Genomic DNA, 17,748 nt, shown 5'->3' with positions numbered 1-17,748 from the left:
AGCGGAGTGCGACCGGACCTCGGGGACCTCCAGGTCCTTATCTTTAATATGGTAATTGGGAACTGCAGGCCGGCTGGCCGCCGGAATTCCACGCACTGCAAACCGTGCCGCAGTCCCCCAGGGGAGGGTCATTTGTTCCTATTTGGGTCAGTCCTTTTGAGCAGCTACTGTGTGGCCGGCCTGGGGCCAGCGCTCCTCAGGGAACTGGCTGGACGCGTAGGGCGGGGGAGGGGGTGGAACGCTCGGGTCAGGGCTGTGAGTAGAGCGATGGCTAGGGAACCCGAGAAGCTTCACCAGGACCTGGGAGCAGAGCTCAGAGCTCAATTTCAGAAAGATTTATTGGCGCCCCCTACAGACAAGCCAGCACTTTGTACTAGGTACACAGAGATGAATTACGCCACAGCCCCTGCTGTCCCAAGCTTCCTGGCAAGGGGAAAGTCAGCCTCTCACAGTGGAGTTGCTGTCAGCCAGTGCTGTAACAGGGGCCTGGGAGCGGGTTGAGGGCGGCTCCCTCCGGCAGGGTAAAGTCAGGGACGGCTTTAGGGAGGAGGTGAGCTAGAGCTGAGACTTGAGATGGGGGAGGGGGCTGTCATTCCCAGTGGAGGAAAGAATAAACCCTTGGAAGGATGGGGGAGCTGCAGAAACCAGGCTTCTCAAGGGTCGGAATGTCATGCCCAGGAGTCTGGAGTTTAGCCTGGTCTTTGAGGACCTGTGGACTGACGTGTAGTGTTTATGTGTGGAGTCAGGAAGATGGGAGTCAGCTGCTCAGGGGCCTGGACGGGGCAGCTTTGGGGCTAGGACCAGACCTGACCACAGAAGCAGGGAAGACCCGGGCAATGATACTGACCCTAAGGGAGCAGGGCCCAAGGCAGAGGTCCCCAGCCCTGGGAAGGCCCCGCTCTGGAAATCCTGTTTCTCTGGCCTCCCCACCCCATCTGTTTGCCTGAGGTTGCAGCAAAAACAAAGAAAACACTCAATTGGCAGGAGATAAGCTCAGATAAGAGGCTGCCTTCCTCTGGAGGAGGGAGGCAGCCCGGGAAGCGCCAGGAAGCTGGGAGAGGCCTTGAAGAAGTGCCAGCCTGACCCTGCTGCAGAACCCAGCCGCACCCTCGCTGCGGGGTCTCTGCCACTCCACGCTGTCCCAGGGCAGGAGGGGGAGGCATGGAGCAGGTCCTCCAGGCTGGCCGAAGACAGTCTGCCATAGAGGGTCCAGGCCCACCCTGCCTCCAGGTCAGGACGTCTTGACTTAGTTGTGGCCTCAGTTTCCTCATCTGCAAAACAGGCATAACGTCTCCCTCACGGGGATGAGGGGTGCCGCGCGTCCTAGCCCCTGTGTCTGTGACCGTCAGCCCCCCTTCTCCCAAGGGTCACTTCCAGGCTCATCCACTTCCCACCTATTGCTGAGAGCCCAGGTCCCCTGATGTTGGGCAGGTTCTGAGCTGCCCAGCTCCACCCCTAACAGGTCCATCCCCCGATACAGTCAACTGCCTGTGTGGCCCGGAGCAGCCTCAGCGGAAGATGCTGGGTGCTTGGGTCATATCAGGCAACAGGAAGAGGGTGCAGGGGAGGCTTCCTGAAGCAGAAGCCTGAGCCTCTGTGAAGGGAGGACAAGAAGAGCCCGGGAGGGAGAAAAGTAATGGGTGGGGGTGGGGTGGGGTGGGGTGGGGTGGGGTGGTGGGAGGAGAGGGGAGCAGGAGTGATAGCCCAGGGCAGAGGGCATAGAGGCAGGAAAGCCTGGGGGAGGCCAGAGGGCCTCTGATGTCAGGTCACTGGGAAGATCTGCAGGCAGTTCCTGGGCAAGGAGGTCTCAAGATTGAAACCCAGCAACCCTTTGTTGGGGGCCTGACCTCAATCCCACAATCCCATTTTATAGATGAGAAAACTGAGGCTCCAGAAGTAGCAGAGCCAGATCTAGGGCCCGAGTCCTCTCCAGCACTGCCCCACCCCAAACCACGCTGCACACAGGGTCCCTGAAATCCACTTTTATTCATGTAAAAAAATCCCCAAAGGATAGAGAAAGAACGTGACTCCGACTTCCCGGAGCTCGAAGTCTCCACCCACTGTTCCCTGGGGAAGTGAGGGAAATGAGTCCCACTCTAGGGTGTGGGTGTCCTGGGGGTGAGGCCCTTCTGGCCCACAGTGACCCACCCAGCACCTCCCCTAGGACTGAGGGCAGGAAGGAGGGACTGGGGATTAAAGGGGCCCCAGGAGGGTGAAGGAAGGGAGTTAGTGTGGGGTGCTCGCCCCAGTTTAAAAAAATAAAATTTCTAAAGATAAAAAGTTTAAAAAAAAAAAAAAGCATTTAGTGTTTAGCCTCCTGCCCTCCTCCCAGTGCCCACCCTGGCCTGGTGGCCACCTCTTGCTCAGCCAGTTCAGAGCTTCGTAGTCTCCTCTTGGCTCTCCGAATCAGCGCCGGACAGGTGCCCACTGCTCCCAGGCGCGTGACCATTGCTGGCACAGGCCACCAGATGCCCGTCCCCCAGTCCCTCCGGTGTCTCGCCCAGCAGGCTCCGGCGGATCTCCTGGGGCAGCCTCTCCCGCTGCTCCTGACACTCCTGGGCCAGCTGGGCCAGCAGCTGCAGGAAGAAGAGTATCACAGGCAAAGCCAGGCCACCCGGCGCCCTGCCTACCTGCTGCCTGCCTGCCCCTCATCCAAGGCCTCACCTTGGGCTCCTCTTCTGTCAGCTGTTGGAGAATCTGCTGCTGCGCGGCCACAAGGCGTTCCTGCCGCTGCTTTTGGGCCTCCTCCAGCTGTGGGGGGGCAAGGGCTCAGCCAAGGGTCTCTAAGGAAGGGGCTCGGACCCCAGGGCTCTGCCTGGGCACAGAAGTCAGGCAGGCACAGGCTCCCGGAGTTGTGTGGCCACAGGGTCCTGAGATGACTTTTATAGCAAACCTTCCAGACCCAAAGGAAAAGGCTCTAGAAATCCCTCTAGGGCAACGTAGCACCAGGCTGGCCCCCAGGATACAGGTTTACGATGACTGAAGGAACAGGGGTGGGCTAGGGTGGCACCTGAACTTCACTCACCCGACGGATGGAGTTGACCGACTCAGTGATGTGTCGACGGTTAATCTCTGTCAGTTCCCTGCACAGGAGCAAGGCAGGATGGGCTCAGTGCCCAGGCACCCGGCCCGGCCTGCCCAGCGCCCAAATGGCTCCCGGCCCTGATGCCCTTACGCCTCCTTCTTATGTTTCTCCCTGGTCTTTGCCTCTGAGATACTGTTGTGGCGCTTCCTGTCCAGGATCTTCTGCAGTTCCTTCTTCTCCCTGGAGGAGCCAGTGGGGGAAGAGGAAGCCTCAATGGCAGGACTGGGGTCTCTGCCCTCCTCCTGGCACCAGGGAGTATCCCCCGTCTGCCCATGAGATCCCCTGCCTTCACCTCTCGTTCATCTCCTTCAGTCTCTTGAACTGAGTGGTGTGAGCATCCATGACAATCTCCCTGAGCCTCTGCTGAGCCTATAGACACAGGTGGCCAACAGGTGACACGGGCTGTGACAGGCCTGTCCAGGAGGCAGTCTCTCCCCCACTGCCACACGTCCCCCTCACCTGTCTCAGGTGCTCCAGCCTCCGCTGGGCCTCTGTGTCCACCTGGGCCTCCCTCAGCTCCAGCAGACACTGCACCTGCTTCTTTTGGAACTCTTGATACCTCTTCACCTCTTCCTCCTCCTCCCTCTCGTCCTCCCCGCCTCTGTGGGGAGAACCCCTCTGGGTGATGCTCAGGTCGTCACATGGACTTGGGCTGGGAGGGCAGGGGGACAGGGCATACTCCAGCAGGCAATGGGAGATGCCAGCCCACAGGGGTGGGATCTGTTACGCCAATGAGGAGGCCCGTTAGCTCCACCCAAATGTTGGGAGCCTGTTTGGGCAACAATCTCTGGAAACACACTCTTACGGGGACTTCAAAAAAGGTATCGCTCCCTGGCGGAAAGAGGGTGGGACCCAGACTCCTCTGTCTTCCTCGCACCAAACCCTCCTCCCTGGGGTCAAGGGGCAGCGCTTGGCCGTCCCTCCACGCCCACCTAGTGCAAAAACCCATGTGCACACACATTCTCATATTCACATCCATGCACGCAGCACACTTGCACACCGGCAGGCTGGACACTCACAGGACACCCGGCCGGTGCCGGCACCTGCTCTCGGCCTGGGCCTGGGCCAGGCTGTCGAGCAACCGGCGTGTGAGGGCAACCGCCTTCCGCTGATGCTTCTTGTGTAGCTCTCGAAAGTCTCGCTCTTGCCGGCTCTGGAGCTTCAACAGGGCCTTGTGGCCTCGGAGCTCATCCAGCGGGGCCGGGGCCACCTCTGTGGGCAGCAGAGCAAAGATGGGCCGGGCCGGGCCGGGCTGGGGCAGACCAACCCTGCAGGAGCACCTGCCCCCTCCAGGAGTAGCCCCGCCCCCCAGAACAGGCCTGCCCCCTACCTGAGAGGACGCTGGCAATGAGGTCATCACGCTGACCTGGAGAGCAGAAGCAAGTCTGTCAGAAGCTGGAGGAGCCAGCAGCAGAGCTATGTCCCTGCGCCCACTCCAGGCTGCCCCTCACCTGGGCTGCTGAGGGAGGTGCTGGTGGGGGAGGTGATGGGGCCTGGGGCCCGGCGGGGGGAGGCGTCCAGTGGGCTGGGTGTGGGGTTTGGGGTCAGTTGGGACCCTGGCTGCTGAGACTGGGTCTCCTGGCTTGTCTCCAGGCCAGCCTGAGCCTGTGGGGGAGAAAGTAGAATGCTCCATGCTCTTTCCACAAACGCTGTTCTCTCCAGACCCTTTTTTTTTTTTTTTGGCCACGCCACGTGGCATGTGGGATCTTAGTTCCCCGACCAGGGACCAAACCCGGGCCCATAGCAGTGAAAGTGCGGAGTCCTAACCACTGGACCGCCAGGGAATTCCCCGTCTCCAGACCTTTCTGTCCTTCACAACCTCCCTCAGCCTGCCTGGCCCTGGACTCCTACTCTGTAATGTGGGCCTGCTGGGACAACTCCATGAGAACAAGAGGTACAAAATGAGCATTTCTAACCCCTCTTTCCACGTGAGGCATGAAGAAGATAACGTGAGGTCGTGTCTCTAGGATGCCAAGCCTCACTGCATATGCTTAGGAGCTTCCAGATTGTTCCGGAAAGCCTTAGCCCAGCCCCGTTTCCTCCCCTCTCCAAGTCCCCCTCCACCCTTGCCCACAGCTGCTCATCTTCCTCGTTGCTTAGCTCCTGATTAAATCAATGAAGGAAGTGACCACAGAGTGGGCACCAGCCTCTCCCACTAACAGCTCTAGGCAGCCGTCTCTCTTCCCTGCCTGCCGCAGGGCCCCGTGAGACCGGGTCTAGATCTGCGGCGAGCCTCTGCTCCTGACCCCTCCCCGCAGAAGCCACTGCCCGGCTCCCAGGATTTCCAGATGCCCTGGTGAAGCGGCTGTGGCTGAACCCTGCACCCTGGCCTCGAACCCGCTGGCAGCAGGAAGAGTTCTAGCCCAGGACTGTCCTGAAGGCCTTTCTCATGCAAAAGGGGTGGTTTCCACCTCCTTAAAATGTGGAGAGTAACGGGAGACTGCTGAGCCTATTGAACAAGGGAGCCCTGAAGCCCCACGCTGCCCTGCACCAGGGCGGAAAGGCCAGCGTTGGAGGCGGAGCCCAAGGTTGGAGGGACGGACGGTGTGGGTGTGGGTAACTGCATGAAGTTAGCGTCTGCAGCAGGCAGGGAACAGCCCCACTTGGGGAGAAGAGCCAGACCACCAGCTGGGAGTGGCATGGGACGGTGCAGGTGGAGGAGGGCAGAGAAGGCTGCAGGGTAGGCCCAGAGGTCAGCCCTCACCTCCCTACCCCACCCACACACCCCGACCCCCAGGGGCCCCCAGGGTCCGGGTGAGCCTGAGTCCTGCTGCCTCCTGCCTGCCCCCGGCCTGACCCGGCTCACCTCACTCTCCCCAATGAGGGCGGCCAGCTGCTTGGCCCTCTGGTCCATCAGGCTGACGTGCTTGATGGGATTGATCAGGGCCTCTGCGTAGTCTGGGCGGGAGCAGAGGGCAAGGGTCTCAGAGACAGAACCCCCGGAGCCAGCCTCCAGACCAGCCTTCCCCGGCTCTGGTCTCCCGGAGGGACGGAGGGAGCACAGAACCCGCCCTCAGCTCTGTTTACCACCCTCAGTTGGGGCCACCAGTCTCAGCCACTCCCAGGCCCTGGTGGTGTCCTTGTCCCCACCCTGCGTGGCCTGCCCCGCCCCAGCTCCCTCCAGCTCACCTTGGTGGTCATCGGGAATGTAGTCAGAGGCCTCAGTGTAGACAAGCAGGGCCGGCAGGCACAGCGGCTGGTTGGCCTCGTTCCGCAGGCAGATGTAGTGGTACCCTGGGAGGGCGGGAGGGCAAGGTGGCTGCGCCCCGATAGGTCCCCACACACCCTGCCCCCTGCGCTGCCCAGAGCCCAGGTGGCCTCACCTGAGCGGATGGCAGAGACAGGCAGGATCCGGTGCCCCACGAACTTGCCACCCTCCTCAAAGGCCGCGATGCGCAGCAAAGCCAGCGTGGGCAGCACCACCTGAGGGCCCAGACGGGTCTGAGCTGCAGCTGACCACAGCCACCAAGGCCGACACCCAGAGTGGGCCCTTGGCCAATCTGACCCAACCACTGACCATCAGTCACCATCGCCACTGAGCCAGTGGTGGACCCACACCTCTGTGACCTCGCCAAAGGGATGACCAGCTTCCACCAGAGCCCTGAGTCAAGAGAACAGGCAGATGGACCCCTCCAGGCATCGCTATGGTGGGACAGGTCTGGTCATTGCCAGCTTAGAAACTGGCATGCGTCTGGGCCTGAGGCCACACCCCACCCCAGCAGGCTGCAGAGGGCCCATCCATTTGGGGGGCAGGGAGAAGCTGGGGTGAGCTTGGAGCAAGTCCCTCCTGCCTGGGGGATGGGGTGGGCGCCAACGGGAGCTGTGGGACCTCCTGCTGTCTCAGCTTCCTGTCCTCTCCTCTCACCCCACACAGGGAAGGGAGTGTGAGCCTGATGCTGGGACATGCAGGACCCGGGGTGGGGCCTGGAAGTGACAGGCCCAGCCTTGAGGTGCTGGGGCACAACCACCTTCACATCCCCAACCGCCACCAATGCTCCTGGTTCCCGTCCCCCCACTAAGAGAGCCCGGCAGGTCTGGGCTGCAGCTCCCTGTGCCGGGGAGGGCACAGGTGCGGGGCTCACTTTGGGGAAGTCGAAGGGCTCCTCATCCCACACGGGGTTGAACGAGTTCCCCTGAGAGGTCCGAGTGCGGTACTTGCGCCGCGTGTCGACAGGGAGGCCGAACATATCCACCTCCACGTAGATGCCCACCTTCCTGTCGGACAGGAACTGCCCCGAGATCACCTGGGGGGCCAGGAGGGTGAGGTGGCTGCTGAGAGTCCCGTCCCCAGGACACCCTGGCCTGAGCCCTCCCTGGCCCCACCTTGACCCGCACGGCATTGGCCACGATGCCATCCACGATGACCTCGGTGAAGGGGTCAAAGGACTTGTCTGGCCGCCGCATGAACTCGGGCTTGAGTAGGTAGCCACTGCGCCCGTTGTACTCGAACACGCCCGCGTTGAGCTGCATGGCCACGTCTGGGGGCAACAGGGGGAGGGCAAGGGTCAGCAGGTCAGATGGGGTCAGGAGTCAGGAAGAACAGTGCCGTGCAGAGGGGGGACCAGGAGTCGTTCAGGTCGGATCAAATGGCATCAAGGATCCAGACTCAGGAAAGAATGGACAAGGTCTAGGATCAGCCAAGGTCAGGAGTTAGGGTCAGCCAAGGTCTCGGCTGGGTTTGGGGATCTGGGATTAGACAGTCAGAGGCCCCTTCAGTCAAGAGTAACAGGGTCATGGGGCAGAGGTCAGTGAGGCGGGGGGCCAGAGGTCAAAGGTCAAGGCAGGCCAGCACTCACCCAGGGTCTGGAAGTTGAGCGCGACGAGCTGGCAGCCCACATTCCAGAAGAGCTGGGGCATGTAGTTGGACGAGTCCACGCGTGTGCCCTTGGGGTAGATGCGGCTGAGCTGCTGCTTGTTGTATCTGAGGTTGGCAGTCAGGGGCCACGCTGTGTACTGGCCCCGTCGGGTGGCGGCCCCGCCTTCTGCCTCGAGCCCCGTGCTCCAGGCCCATCCTCAGCTCCTGTGAACCCACCTCCCCGCCTTTGCTCAAGCTGCTCCTTCAGTCCCCCGCTTCTCCGCCTAGGCCCTGCGCAGTCTGCCAGGCCTGCTCAAAACCCAGACCGGGGTGCTAGAGCATCAGGATCCTGCACAGGTGCTACGAGTGGGGTCAGAACAATCTGAGCCAGCCTCCGAGTGAGTAGCCCCACCCCGCCAGCCCTAGCAACGCGGAAGGATACTCCACAAACTCCATGGGGCTCTTGGTCAGTTGCTCCATGGCCTTGGTCTCCACAAAGGATGACATCTCAAAGCACTTGTTCCTCTCTGGGGGGTGGGGAGTGGGAGGGGCTCAGGCCTGGCAGGGCCAGACCCCCTCCCACTCCTCCACCTCTCACCCCACTCACTTCGAGCAGCCTCAAAGGACTTGAACTTGACGGGCTCGATGTAGTTGACAAGCGTCGACATTTCCTCAGTGGCATTGACCTCACTGCTGGCAGTGCCCTGTGGCCCCCAAATGCAGGGTCAGCGGTCCCATGGCCCCCAGCCATCAGTTGGAAGTTCCCTCACCTGCCCCCCACCACAAAGGAGGCACTGACCCTCCTCCCAGCCCTGCAATCACACTGCCCAGTTCTCCCAGCAAAGACCCCAGCCTGGCCACGCCTGTCAGTCCTGGTCCCATCTGCCCCGCAGCCTTCTCTCTGGGCCTCTCTGATGTGCCCTGGACCCCACCTTCCTGGTTTGCCTTCTATCTCCCTGATCCTTGGAAGCTGGAACTCCTCACCCAACCCCAGGGGTTCAATTATTCACACGCAGATGAGCCCCAAATTTCCATCCCCAGTCTCATTTCCAACCACCACCTGCCATCTCCTACTGGGTGGCTCACAAGAGCCTCAGACTCAACCCCTGCTACCTGAGCTCGACCATGGCTGCCCACACCCTTCCCCACTCTGGGCCCCTCTCAAACCCAATCTCATGATTGACCTTTTCTGTCACCTTCTCTCCTCAAAACTCAGCGCCCCCTCGTCTTGCACTGCCCCCTCCCCCTGCACTCTCTGGCCCTGCCACAGGGCCTTTGCACGGTGCTCCCTCTTCCTCAGGTCTGCTCACCCAACACCCCCGCTGAGGTCTGACTCCCCCTCCCGGCCCACGTCCTGAACACAATTTCACACTCGCTTCCGTGCCTGTTTATCTGAGACCCCTCCCTCACTCCACACACACCCCCCTCTGAACCCTGGGAGGGCAGGGATAACATCTGATCGTGAGCGGACCCAGCACCCGGTGCTGTGCCCGGCACAGTCAGGGCTCAGCAAACACTTGGGAAGTGAAGATGTGCTGCCACCCCCTCTTCCTGCCTGTAGGCCTGACCTCGTCGGTGGTCGGCTTTTTGGGGTCCGTCTGTTCCTCCTCTTCCTCATCCTCTTCCTCATCCTCACGGTAGGCAGATCCAAGGGCATCAGGGCCCCGCTGCAAACTCTCCTCACCCAGAGACTTCTGAGGCTCCAGGCTGGGCTTCTCAAGGCCCGCCTCCTCCCCATTGCTCAGGCCTGGGCAGCTGTCAGAGCTGGGGGACCCTGCAGAGGACAAGGCCACAGGCGGTCGGGGGTCAGGGCACACACAGACACATAGGAGCCAGGAGGAGTTGTGCCCAGCGTGTAGAGGCGACTCACGGAGTCAAGGGGCACTCTCAGGGCACTGTGGCTGGGGGACGGGGGGAGCTCAGCAGCTGGATGGGATCAAACCGAACGGTGGTATAGAGGAATCAAAGGTCAAAGGTCAGGATGCAGAGTTATATCCAGCAGGGAGATAGGTAGCGTGGCTCAGAAGGGTGAGAATTGGGGTACAACAGCCTTGACGGTGGGGGTAAAGGATGACAAGGTGGGGCTCCAAGTCAGGGCTCAGTGAGGGCCACACCCAGTGAGGGCGCTTAGTGAGGTGAGCACTGGGGTCGGATGTAAGCGGGACCTCAGTAAAGTGAGAGGTCCAGGGTGAGCTGAAATTAGAACCAGCTGGGTGGGTAGACTCAGTAGGGGTCTCAGGAGAAAGGTGGTTTAGGTCAGAGGTGATTGAGGTCAGAGGTCAGAATTCAGAGTCATAACCTGGTTGAGGGGGAGGGCTCTGTGAGGTGCGAGGTGGAGGTTGAGATTGAGGGGTCAGGAGGTGGAGGGAGCCAAATCCAACTGGGGGTGAAGTTCAGTGAGGTGAGCACCTGGGGTCAGGGGTCAGAGGTCCCATACTCAGATGAGAGGTGGTGAGCGGCTTGGTGAGGAGGGAGGTCAGGTTGGGAGCAGAAAGAGCATCCCCGGGGAGGGCTGAGCTCAGTGAAGTGGGAGGTTAGGGTCAGGACTGGGGTCGAAGGTCAGGCCAGGACCATACCGAGCTGGGGCGAGGAGGGCTCGGTGACGGCGGAGCTCTCGCTCAGGGCCGAGTTGCTCTGCTCTAGCGGCCGCTTGCGCACAGAGCTGTCGGGAACGCCAGTGCTGGGCCGGTGCCGCTTCTTGTTCTTCACCAGGATGCGGCCCATCAGGTCCTGGGGGCTGGGCAGGGGGACGCCCGGGGCCAGCTGGTGGGCACGGACAGGTCAGGGTCTGCTGGGCGCCCTCATCCCCATGCCCCGCCCCAGCTCTGAGCCCCATACCGGGTACTTGTCCAGGGGGTCGATGAGCAGCGCGTCCCCAAAGATGGAGCGGCAGTACTCAGCCATCTTGGCCTGCTGCTTTGCCCTGTGGGGCCAAGGTCAGAGGTCAGAGGTTCTTGGGGTGAAGCTGAGGTCCCCAGGGTAGGTCAGAGGCCGGCAGGGTCAGCGAAAGATCCCAGGGTCAGAGTTCACAGGAGCAGTCCAACAGTGCCATGGTGAGGTGGTTGTCTCTGGGTCATCAAGGGTCCCCAGGCCAGGATCGGGGTCCCAGGGTCAGGGGCCCACTCACGAGTCCACATGGTTCTCAAAGGAGAGGATGACAGGGTAGGGCGAGGTCTTGAAGGCGGTCTCCGCAATGGCCTCCAGCACATCTCGCAGGGGCACCTCCGTGGTCATGGTGAAGCCGTGGGTGATGAAGGGCTCCTCCTCAGGCGGCCGCCCTTTCCACACATCCAGCTCCACGCAGCGGCAGCCCCACAGCAGTGCCTGCCGGTACATCTCCACCGACGAGGTTCCCGCCAGCTGCCCCGCTGGGGGCGAGGCTCCGTCACCACGGCCACCCCGCCAGCCTCGCCCTCTTCCCCAGGTCTGCACTGAACCGGGCCACGCTGGGGACGCAGAGCCCCGGGGGTGGCCTGGCCCTGCCACGCTCTGTCTGGCCAGCTTCTGACCACTCCTTAATTCACTGTGGAACCAGCACCATCTCCCCCCAAAGTCCCAAAGCCGGGTAGAGTTGGCATCCACCAGCACTGGCTGACAGGCTGGTTCCTCCTCCAGGTCTCACCCTCTCTCAGATAAACACCCGCCACCCCCCATCCCACCAGCCTGAACCAGGGATTCAGCCCCAACACCCCCATGGCCCCTCGCTTCCCTTTCCTCCCTCCACCGCTGCTGCCCTGGAACAGCCTCCATCACCTCCTCCTGGGGACAGCAGGCCCCTCCCCGCCTCCCATCCAATCTCTGCGAAGCACCTGGCATCATCCTTCTAAAAACATACCAGGTCACGTCACCTCCCCCTGCTAAACACCTTGCAAGAAGCCTTCCCACGCACTTAGGATCAGTCCAAATTCTTCCCATTCCTTCTGTGCCCCCTGGGTCCCTCTCATCTCTACCTGCCCCAGTCCCCGCCCCACCCAGCTCCACCCCACCTCTCAGCCGCCTTTCTGCTTAAGAGCACCAAAGGGCCTCCTGCCCCCGGGCCTACGCACAGGCTGTTCCTTCACACACAGGCTGTTCCTTCACGGGGCAGATGCAGGCCTCAGCCCTTCCCCCGGGGAAGCCTCCTGGACCACCCCGAGAAACCCATGCACAGAAGCCCACTCCCCAGGGCAGGCAGTCTGTTCCACGCGTGTATCCCTAGCAGGGGCCACCCCAAAAGGAGGGAAGCAGTCTAAGGGCCAGAGGGCAGAGGGCAGAGGTCATGCTAGGATGGGCTTGCTCACCAGTGAGATAGGTGTTGTGTGAGGAGTTGATGAAGTAGGCACTGAGCGGCTGGGTCATGTCTGCGCTCAGATCCAGAGCCTCTAGGGGCAGGATGCCATTCTCCTCACCTCCCAGGTAGCGGCTGAAGCCCTCCATGGACATCTGGTCTGGGGGCGGGGTGGGGTCAGCAGGGGCAGCTGGGGCCCTCCCGCCTTGCCCCCAGCTCCCACGCCGGCTCACCTCTCTCCAGGAATTGCTGGTTGGGCTCATACTTCTCGATAAGCAGCCGGGCCTGGGAGGGCCGCAGAGGCGGGTACAGCACTTCATTGAGCCTCGGGTCCCGTTGCTTCTGGTTGATGAAGTCCATGAGCTGCTCCAGTGTCAGGTATGGTTTGCCCTTGGCGCCTCTGGAGGGGGCGGGAAGTGGAGTCAGGCTGGAGCCTCACCAGCCCCTGCTCCAAACCCTCACCCTGCGAGGAGTCAGAAGGCCGGGTCTGGCTCCAGAACCCTCTGACTGGGACTTGGGCAAGTCGCTGGCCCCTCTGGGCCTCAGTTTCCCCATCCGCCCTCCTAACCATTTGGTGCTGCCATTGGTATCAGCAAGGGCTTTGGAAGCCACCAAGTGCTTGGCCCACCACACCATGCTTCCAGATCCTGGACCCGATCTCAGCTCCAGCCCTCACCGACAACACATCTGAGCCACTGGGTCCTCAGCCCCAGTGTGCGCAGATGACAGCAACCTCGGCCAAGGGTCAGCATAGAACTGTCCACGACAGAGCCCCAGGCAAGGCAGCTCTGAGCACAGGCACAGCTCCAGCACGCAGAGACCCCGACAGCTCCAATTCCCCTCCCTTGAACTGGAAGGAACGCCAGCAGAGGCCAGACATGGCGTATGGGGGGCTGGGAGGCAGGCCCAGCCCTGCTCACATCTCCAGCAGGATCTTGTCAATGTCCGGCCGCAGACAAAGCTTGTTCAAGAACCGCTCGAAGATTTCCAAGGAAAACTCGTCAGGCCGGATGGACTCGCTCTAGGGGCCAGGAGTGAAGGGTGAGAACCCAGGGACAGCCAGCCCTCAAAGAGCAGGCGCCCACTGTGACACCCCCCAACCCCGGCCCCTGTCCCCAGCCCCCTCACCCGGTTGAAATTGAGGCCACAGGATTCCAGCGCAGTTTCTACCCGCTTCTTGTCTGCTGAGAACATCTTCAGGATGCTGAGCAGATGGGAGGGGTTAGGGTCAGTGGGGGCAAAGGTCACCAAGGTCAGAGAAGCAGAGAAGGTGCTGAGGGAAAGGGGCGCTCACTTCTTGACCGGGATCCGGCCATCCTGGTTCACCTGCAGTTTCAGCTTCGTGTACCTGGGGACACAGGTAGAAGGGTCACGCCCTGGGAACAGCTACCTGAAGCACCCCCTGCCCCCGATGCACCCCCCCAACCCGGCCGCCCCGGGGCAGGCCCAGGGCTCACGCTTTGCGCAAGAAGGTGTTCCGGGAGGCGTTCTGAGCCAGGATGTTCATAGCCAGCTTGAACAGCTCCTCGGACCAGACCTGAGGGGTCAGGATCCGGGGGGAGGGGGTGAGGGGGGCACAGAGGGGCTGGCCCAGCCACAGCCCATGCCCAGAACGAGGTCTGGTGCGCACTAAGTGCTTCAATACCACTCCGTAAGAGGAAGATTAGAAACAGGGGCAGAGGACAGCCTAGTACACAACAGGTGCCTACTAAGTGATGGCTGACTCAGCAAGTGAGGCTGTAGCTCCCCCAGGCCGAGCCATCAATCCCAGCCCACCTTGGCTGTGTCATCCTGCACGGCCATGAAGTTCAAAAACGATGTATTCACCGGGTCTGGCCCGGCCACCACTGTTATCAACTTCTCCTCCAACCGGGCATCAGGGCCCCCAAAGCCCAACACCTCCCGAATCTTGGGGTCCTGAGTAGGTGAGAGCCAAGGGTGAAGAGGGTTGTCCCCATCCCCCACGGCCTCACTCCCAGCCTGAGTCCTGGGCCCCCATCACTCACCTTGGGTAGGCGGGCATAACGGCCTGTCCTCGTGTCCCTGATGGAACTGATGTCCAGTGTGTCCACCTCCTGGGGAAACCAGATGCCAGGGGATGTCTGAGAGGCTACAGGGTGACAGCTGGGAGCCCCCAAGCTCCCCACGCAGGCCAGGGAGTGTCCACCCCCTGCTGGAGCCCCAGCCTCAGCCCCCGCCCTTAGCACTTCCTGTCCAGGGAACCGTGGGAGAGGTCAGGCAGCAGCGGGGCCCCACCCCCATGGGCGGGGGCTGGGGGTGGTTTCGGGGGTCTGGGGTGGGAGCCCTAGACCTCAGCAAGCTGCACCAGCACCCGCCCTCACCATGTTGGGCCCTGTCCAGTACAGGAAGAAGCCACTGGGGTCCACGCGCAGAGTTACCAGGTTCCGACTGGAGGCCTCCTGGGGACGAGACGGACGGCAGGGGTCAGGGCTGGTAAGGGCTGCCGCCCAGGTTTGGTCCCTGGACACCCTGGGGCCATCCCCCCCCACCCCACCCCACCCAGTCTTTCTCTCAGTAGTGAAAACGAAGCCTCAAGCCAGCCCACAGGTCCTTTGTGGCTCCCTGCAGTCCTCAGGACAAAGCTGAGGTCCTAGTCCCCTCCCAGCCCCACTGCTCTCTTGCCCTAAGACTCTGTCACATGGACCACTAACTACCCTTTCCCCATCTCCAGTCTTTGCATCGCTGTTCCTTTGCGAGGATATTCTCCCTTCCTTCTCTATCCCTGAAACCTGGCCTGCCTCCTTGGGGAGGCCTCCCCAGACCCCAAGCCTGGGCTCAGTTTCCTCATAAGGTCTGAGAGCTCCCTGATGGCTGAAACCCTCACAGCCCCCTTGGGAATATTTATGGAATGAAAGAAGAGGGTTTGGACGCCTGACCCCCATGGTCCTTCTGTGTCCCTCGGGTCCCCATGACGACCAGCCACCCCTTACATCTGCTTCAAAGTCCATTACCCCCCCAACCCTGCGCCCCACTGGAGCCTCACAGCTTCGAGGCTCACCCCACCTTACAGAGCACAGACTAAGTCCCCTCGGAAAGGGACTCACCCTGCCCTCAGGACTAGACAGTGAATTCTGTTCTCACTCAAACAGCCCTGGCTGGCAGGAGGGTAGAAAAGGGTGCACTGGCCCCATTTTCTGAGGAGGGCCACCCTGTGTGACTCAGGACCAGCAGCAGTGGGGGAGGGGGCAGTGTCATCATAGGCTTAGACTCGGCCAGGGCCCAAGTGACCAAGGGGCTCCAGGAAGAACTCTCCTGCCCCAGGCCAAGAGAAGACGCTGCCTCACCTTGGTGCCAGCCCAAGATGCTGCGCACTGGTGGACGATCCTATGGTCGTAACAACAGCTCACCCTCACGCTGCCCCTACTGCTTGCCAGGTTCGGGTCTAAGCACTCAATATCTAGGAGCTCACTTAGTCCCCCTAACAACCTATGAGGTTTGCACTCTTGTTCTTCCCAGCTTACAGGTGAGAAGACTGAGGCACAGAGAGACTACCTAGCTTGCCTAACGTCAAGAAGAGGAGCCAAGATTTGCATGCAGGCAGTATGGCTCCAGAGTCCCGAGGTTTGGGAAGCAGGGAACTAGGACCCCTGCCAGACTCCCAGCTCCTGACCTCAGCCACAACCCCACTGTGGGGCCTGGGATTAGCCTCCCTTCTCCAGACTCAGTTTTCATCTTCTGGAGAATGGGGACTGCACTAGCCCCGCCCATCTCAGCCTTTACTTACAAAGGACAGGAGGTTGATCTGGGGGCAGAGGGGATAGAAGGCTTGGGAACTGTTGGGATGCTTGGGCCTCCCCACCTCACTGTGCTGACACCCATCCTCAGCCCCTCTCTGGGATTACCAACCCTGCCCTGGGCTCAGGGCCCCCCAGGAGTGTGATGAGGGGGTAGTTCTGTGGGTACTGCCTCCAGGGTCTCCCTCTCCCCCTCCTCAGGGGTCTGGTCTTCAAAGGCAGCCCAGGCCCCAGGTTCTCAGGCCCCAAGTCCCTGTCAGCAACCCCCACCCCACCCCCAGGGCCCTCTCCCTGTTCCCACTTCCTTATTTGGGTTTATCACACTGGAAGGAAAAGGAGAAACTTTTCCCTTCAAGCCGGCCTGGGGGGAGGGGTCTCCCCTAGCCCCAGGGGCGCCGGGGCACCCCTCTATGGCACACCTGTTACCTCAGGCCACGCCCCAAGCCCCTCCCCCCAGATCCCACGCCTACCCGCCCCACCCAGCCGGAAAGGAGCCGAGTCTTCCAGGCCTCCGGCCTGTCTGGGAAGGAGCAGCAAGGCAGCTCAGGCAGGCGGGGGGGAAGCCCTGGGGAAGGAGGGGCCCAGGGGGCAGAGGAGGGGGCGGTGTGTAAACGAGGGTGAGGTGCAGGACAGCTCGCAGAGCCGCAGGTGGGAGCGGGGCCTCTGGGAAGCTCCAGGGGCAGGTCAGGTAAAGGGTGGTGGGGAGGGGGAGTCAGGATCTATTGGGGTTCAAAGTCCCGATGCTAAGGAGTGGAGAGCAAAGTTCCCCCGGGGTGGAGGAACTTGGGGGGGTGCACAGTCTCCACTAGGGTGGGTGACTTGGTGCTCCCACCTGAGCAGCGAGCTGGGCTGGGATCCAGAAGCAGGGCAAAGGGGTGCCAGCCAGAATAGGGTGAAAAAGTGATGAATGGAGAAGAATGTTCAGACTAGGGCACTGGGAAGGGTAGGGTCCCAGAGGCACCCACTCAGAATGGGGGTACACTGAACCAGACCGGGGGCTATGGTTCTTGAGCCAGACTGTCCAGTGCCGGGCAGGGGTCTGGGGACCAGGCCAGGGTTGGGGGAACCAGAATTAGACCGGCCGGGAGAGGTGAGAAGGGCCAGAGAAAATTGGGGGGCTGGAATTTATTGGGGTTCGAAATCTCTGGGCCAAGGAATGAATGCCATATTTTCCGTAGATGAGGGAGTGGGGGGTGGGGGACAGAGTCTTCATTACGAGGACGGCTGGGGACTCAAGTTTCCGGAGCGCAGCCAGGCTGGGAGGGGGGGGGGGGGGGCGCGGTGGCCAGGCTAGTCTGGGCTGGGGGTCCCCGGCGGCTGGCGGAGCTGGGGTGAGGGAGTCCCCGGATCTGGGCGGAGCAGGGGGCCCCTGCACTTACCTCGTCCCATTTGATGAACTTACTCCCGCGCCGCAGGGTCTCCACGACGGTGGGCGGCTCCAGCTGCAGCGCGTGGACGCCGGGCCTGGCGCCCGCCATAGCTGGGCCGGGGGCGGGTCGGGGACCCACGGAGCCCCGACGGGGACCCGACGGCGCCGCTGCTCCCTCCGCGCGCTCCCGCGCGGCCCGCTCCGGCCCGGCGGCGTCACCGCCCGCCCGCCCGCCAGTCTGTCCGGGACAGACCAGAGAATCGGCGGGGCCCGGCCGGGGCGGGGCGGGGGCGGGGCCGCAGCGGCACCGCCCCCTCCCCCGGCGTCGGGCCCGCCCGCCCCGCGTCGGCTCCCCCTGGCGGCCGGGGTGGCGACTGCAGCCAGAGGAGGGATGGGGCAGAGGCACGCCCGGACTGGGGCACTTCGCTGGGGGTGGCTCAGCTGAACCCGCTCGGGGTTGGAGGAAGGCGCTTCGGG

The 17,748-nt window shown here is 62.1% G+C and overlaps 1 protein-coding gene across 2 annotated transcripts; it reads right to left on the bottom strand.

The window, feature by feature from the left end:
* Positions 1-325: 325 nt before the first annotated feature.
* Positions 326-17,512, bottom strand: PLCB3 (phospholipase C beta 3). 2 transcript variants are annotated; one of them, XM_029209031.1, is made up of 32 exons: positions 17,282-17,380; positions 14,490-14,567; positions 14,154-14,222; positions 13,924-14,064; positions 13,605-13,684; positions 13,442-13,495; positions 13,276-13,351; positions 13,068-13,168; positions 12,381-12,547; positions 12,161-12,307; positions 11,008-11,248; positions 10,719-10,803; positions 10,457-10,643; positions 9,449-9,654; positions 8,488-8,584; positions 8,323-8,407; positions 7,882-8,006; positions 7,409-7,563; positions 7,168-7,329; positions 6,409-6,508; positions 6,215-6,319; positions 5,892-5,983; positions 4,537-4,690; positions 4,416-4,451; positions 4,105-4,297; positions 3,545-3,686; positions 3,378-3,454; positions 3,176-3,265; positions 3,026-3,083; positions 2,665-2,751; positions 2,357-2,576; positions 326-1,271 (listed from the first exon to the last, which is right to left on the bottom strand). In XM_029209031.1, the coding sequence occupies exons 1-31, from the start codon at positions 17,378-17,380 to the stop codon at positions 2,373-2,375; spliced, it is 3,693 nt and encodes a 1,230-aa protein (XP_029064864.1). In that variant the 3' UTR covers positions 326-1,271; positions 2,357-2,372. The 2 variants fall into 2 exon arrangements, with proteins under 2 accessions (XP_029064864.1, XP_029064863.1); XM_029209030.1 differs by lacking the exon at positions 326-1,271 and having other exon boundaries at positions 1,968-2,576; positions 17,282-17,512.
* Between the last annotated feature and the right edge of the window lie 236 nt (positions 17,513-17,748).

This window comes from Monodon monoceros, unplaced genomic scaffold (assembly GCF_005190385.1).
Source record: "Monodon monoceros isolate NGI ecotype Baffin Bay Population unplaced genomic scaffold, NGI_Narwhal_1 Super_Scaffold_7, whole genome shotgun sequence".
NCBI lineage: Eukaryota > Metazoa > Chordata > Mammalia > Artiodactyla > Monodontidae > Monodon > Monodon monoceros.
The sequence above is the reverse complement of the archived record's forward strand: the minus strand, read 5'-3'. Positions and strand labels throughout refer to the sequence as shown.

What these genes read in the sequence shown, in the direction of transcription:
- PLCB3 (XM_029209030.1), bottom strand. Translation starts at nt 17,380, where the DNA reads ATGGCGGGCGCCAGGCCCGGCGTCCACGCGCTGCAGCTGGAGCCGCCC. An exon ending in CCAGCAATTCCTGGAGAGAG is followed by an intron (nt 12,308 to 12,380) that starts GTGAGCCGGCGT and finishes CCCCGCCCCCAG; the next exon opens with ACCAGATGTCCATGGAGGGC. An exon ending in GTCCTTTGAGGCTGCTCGAA is followed by an intron (nt 8,408 to 8,487) that starts GTGAGTGGGGTG and finishes CCCACCCCCCAG; the next exon opens with AGAGGAACAAGTGCTTTGAG.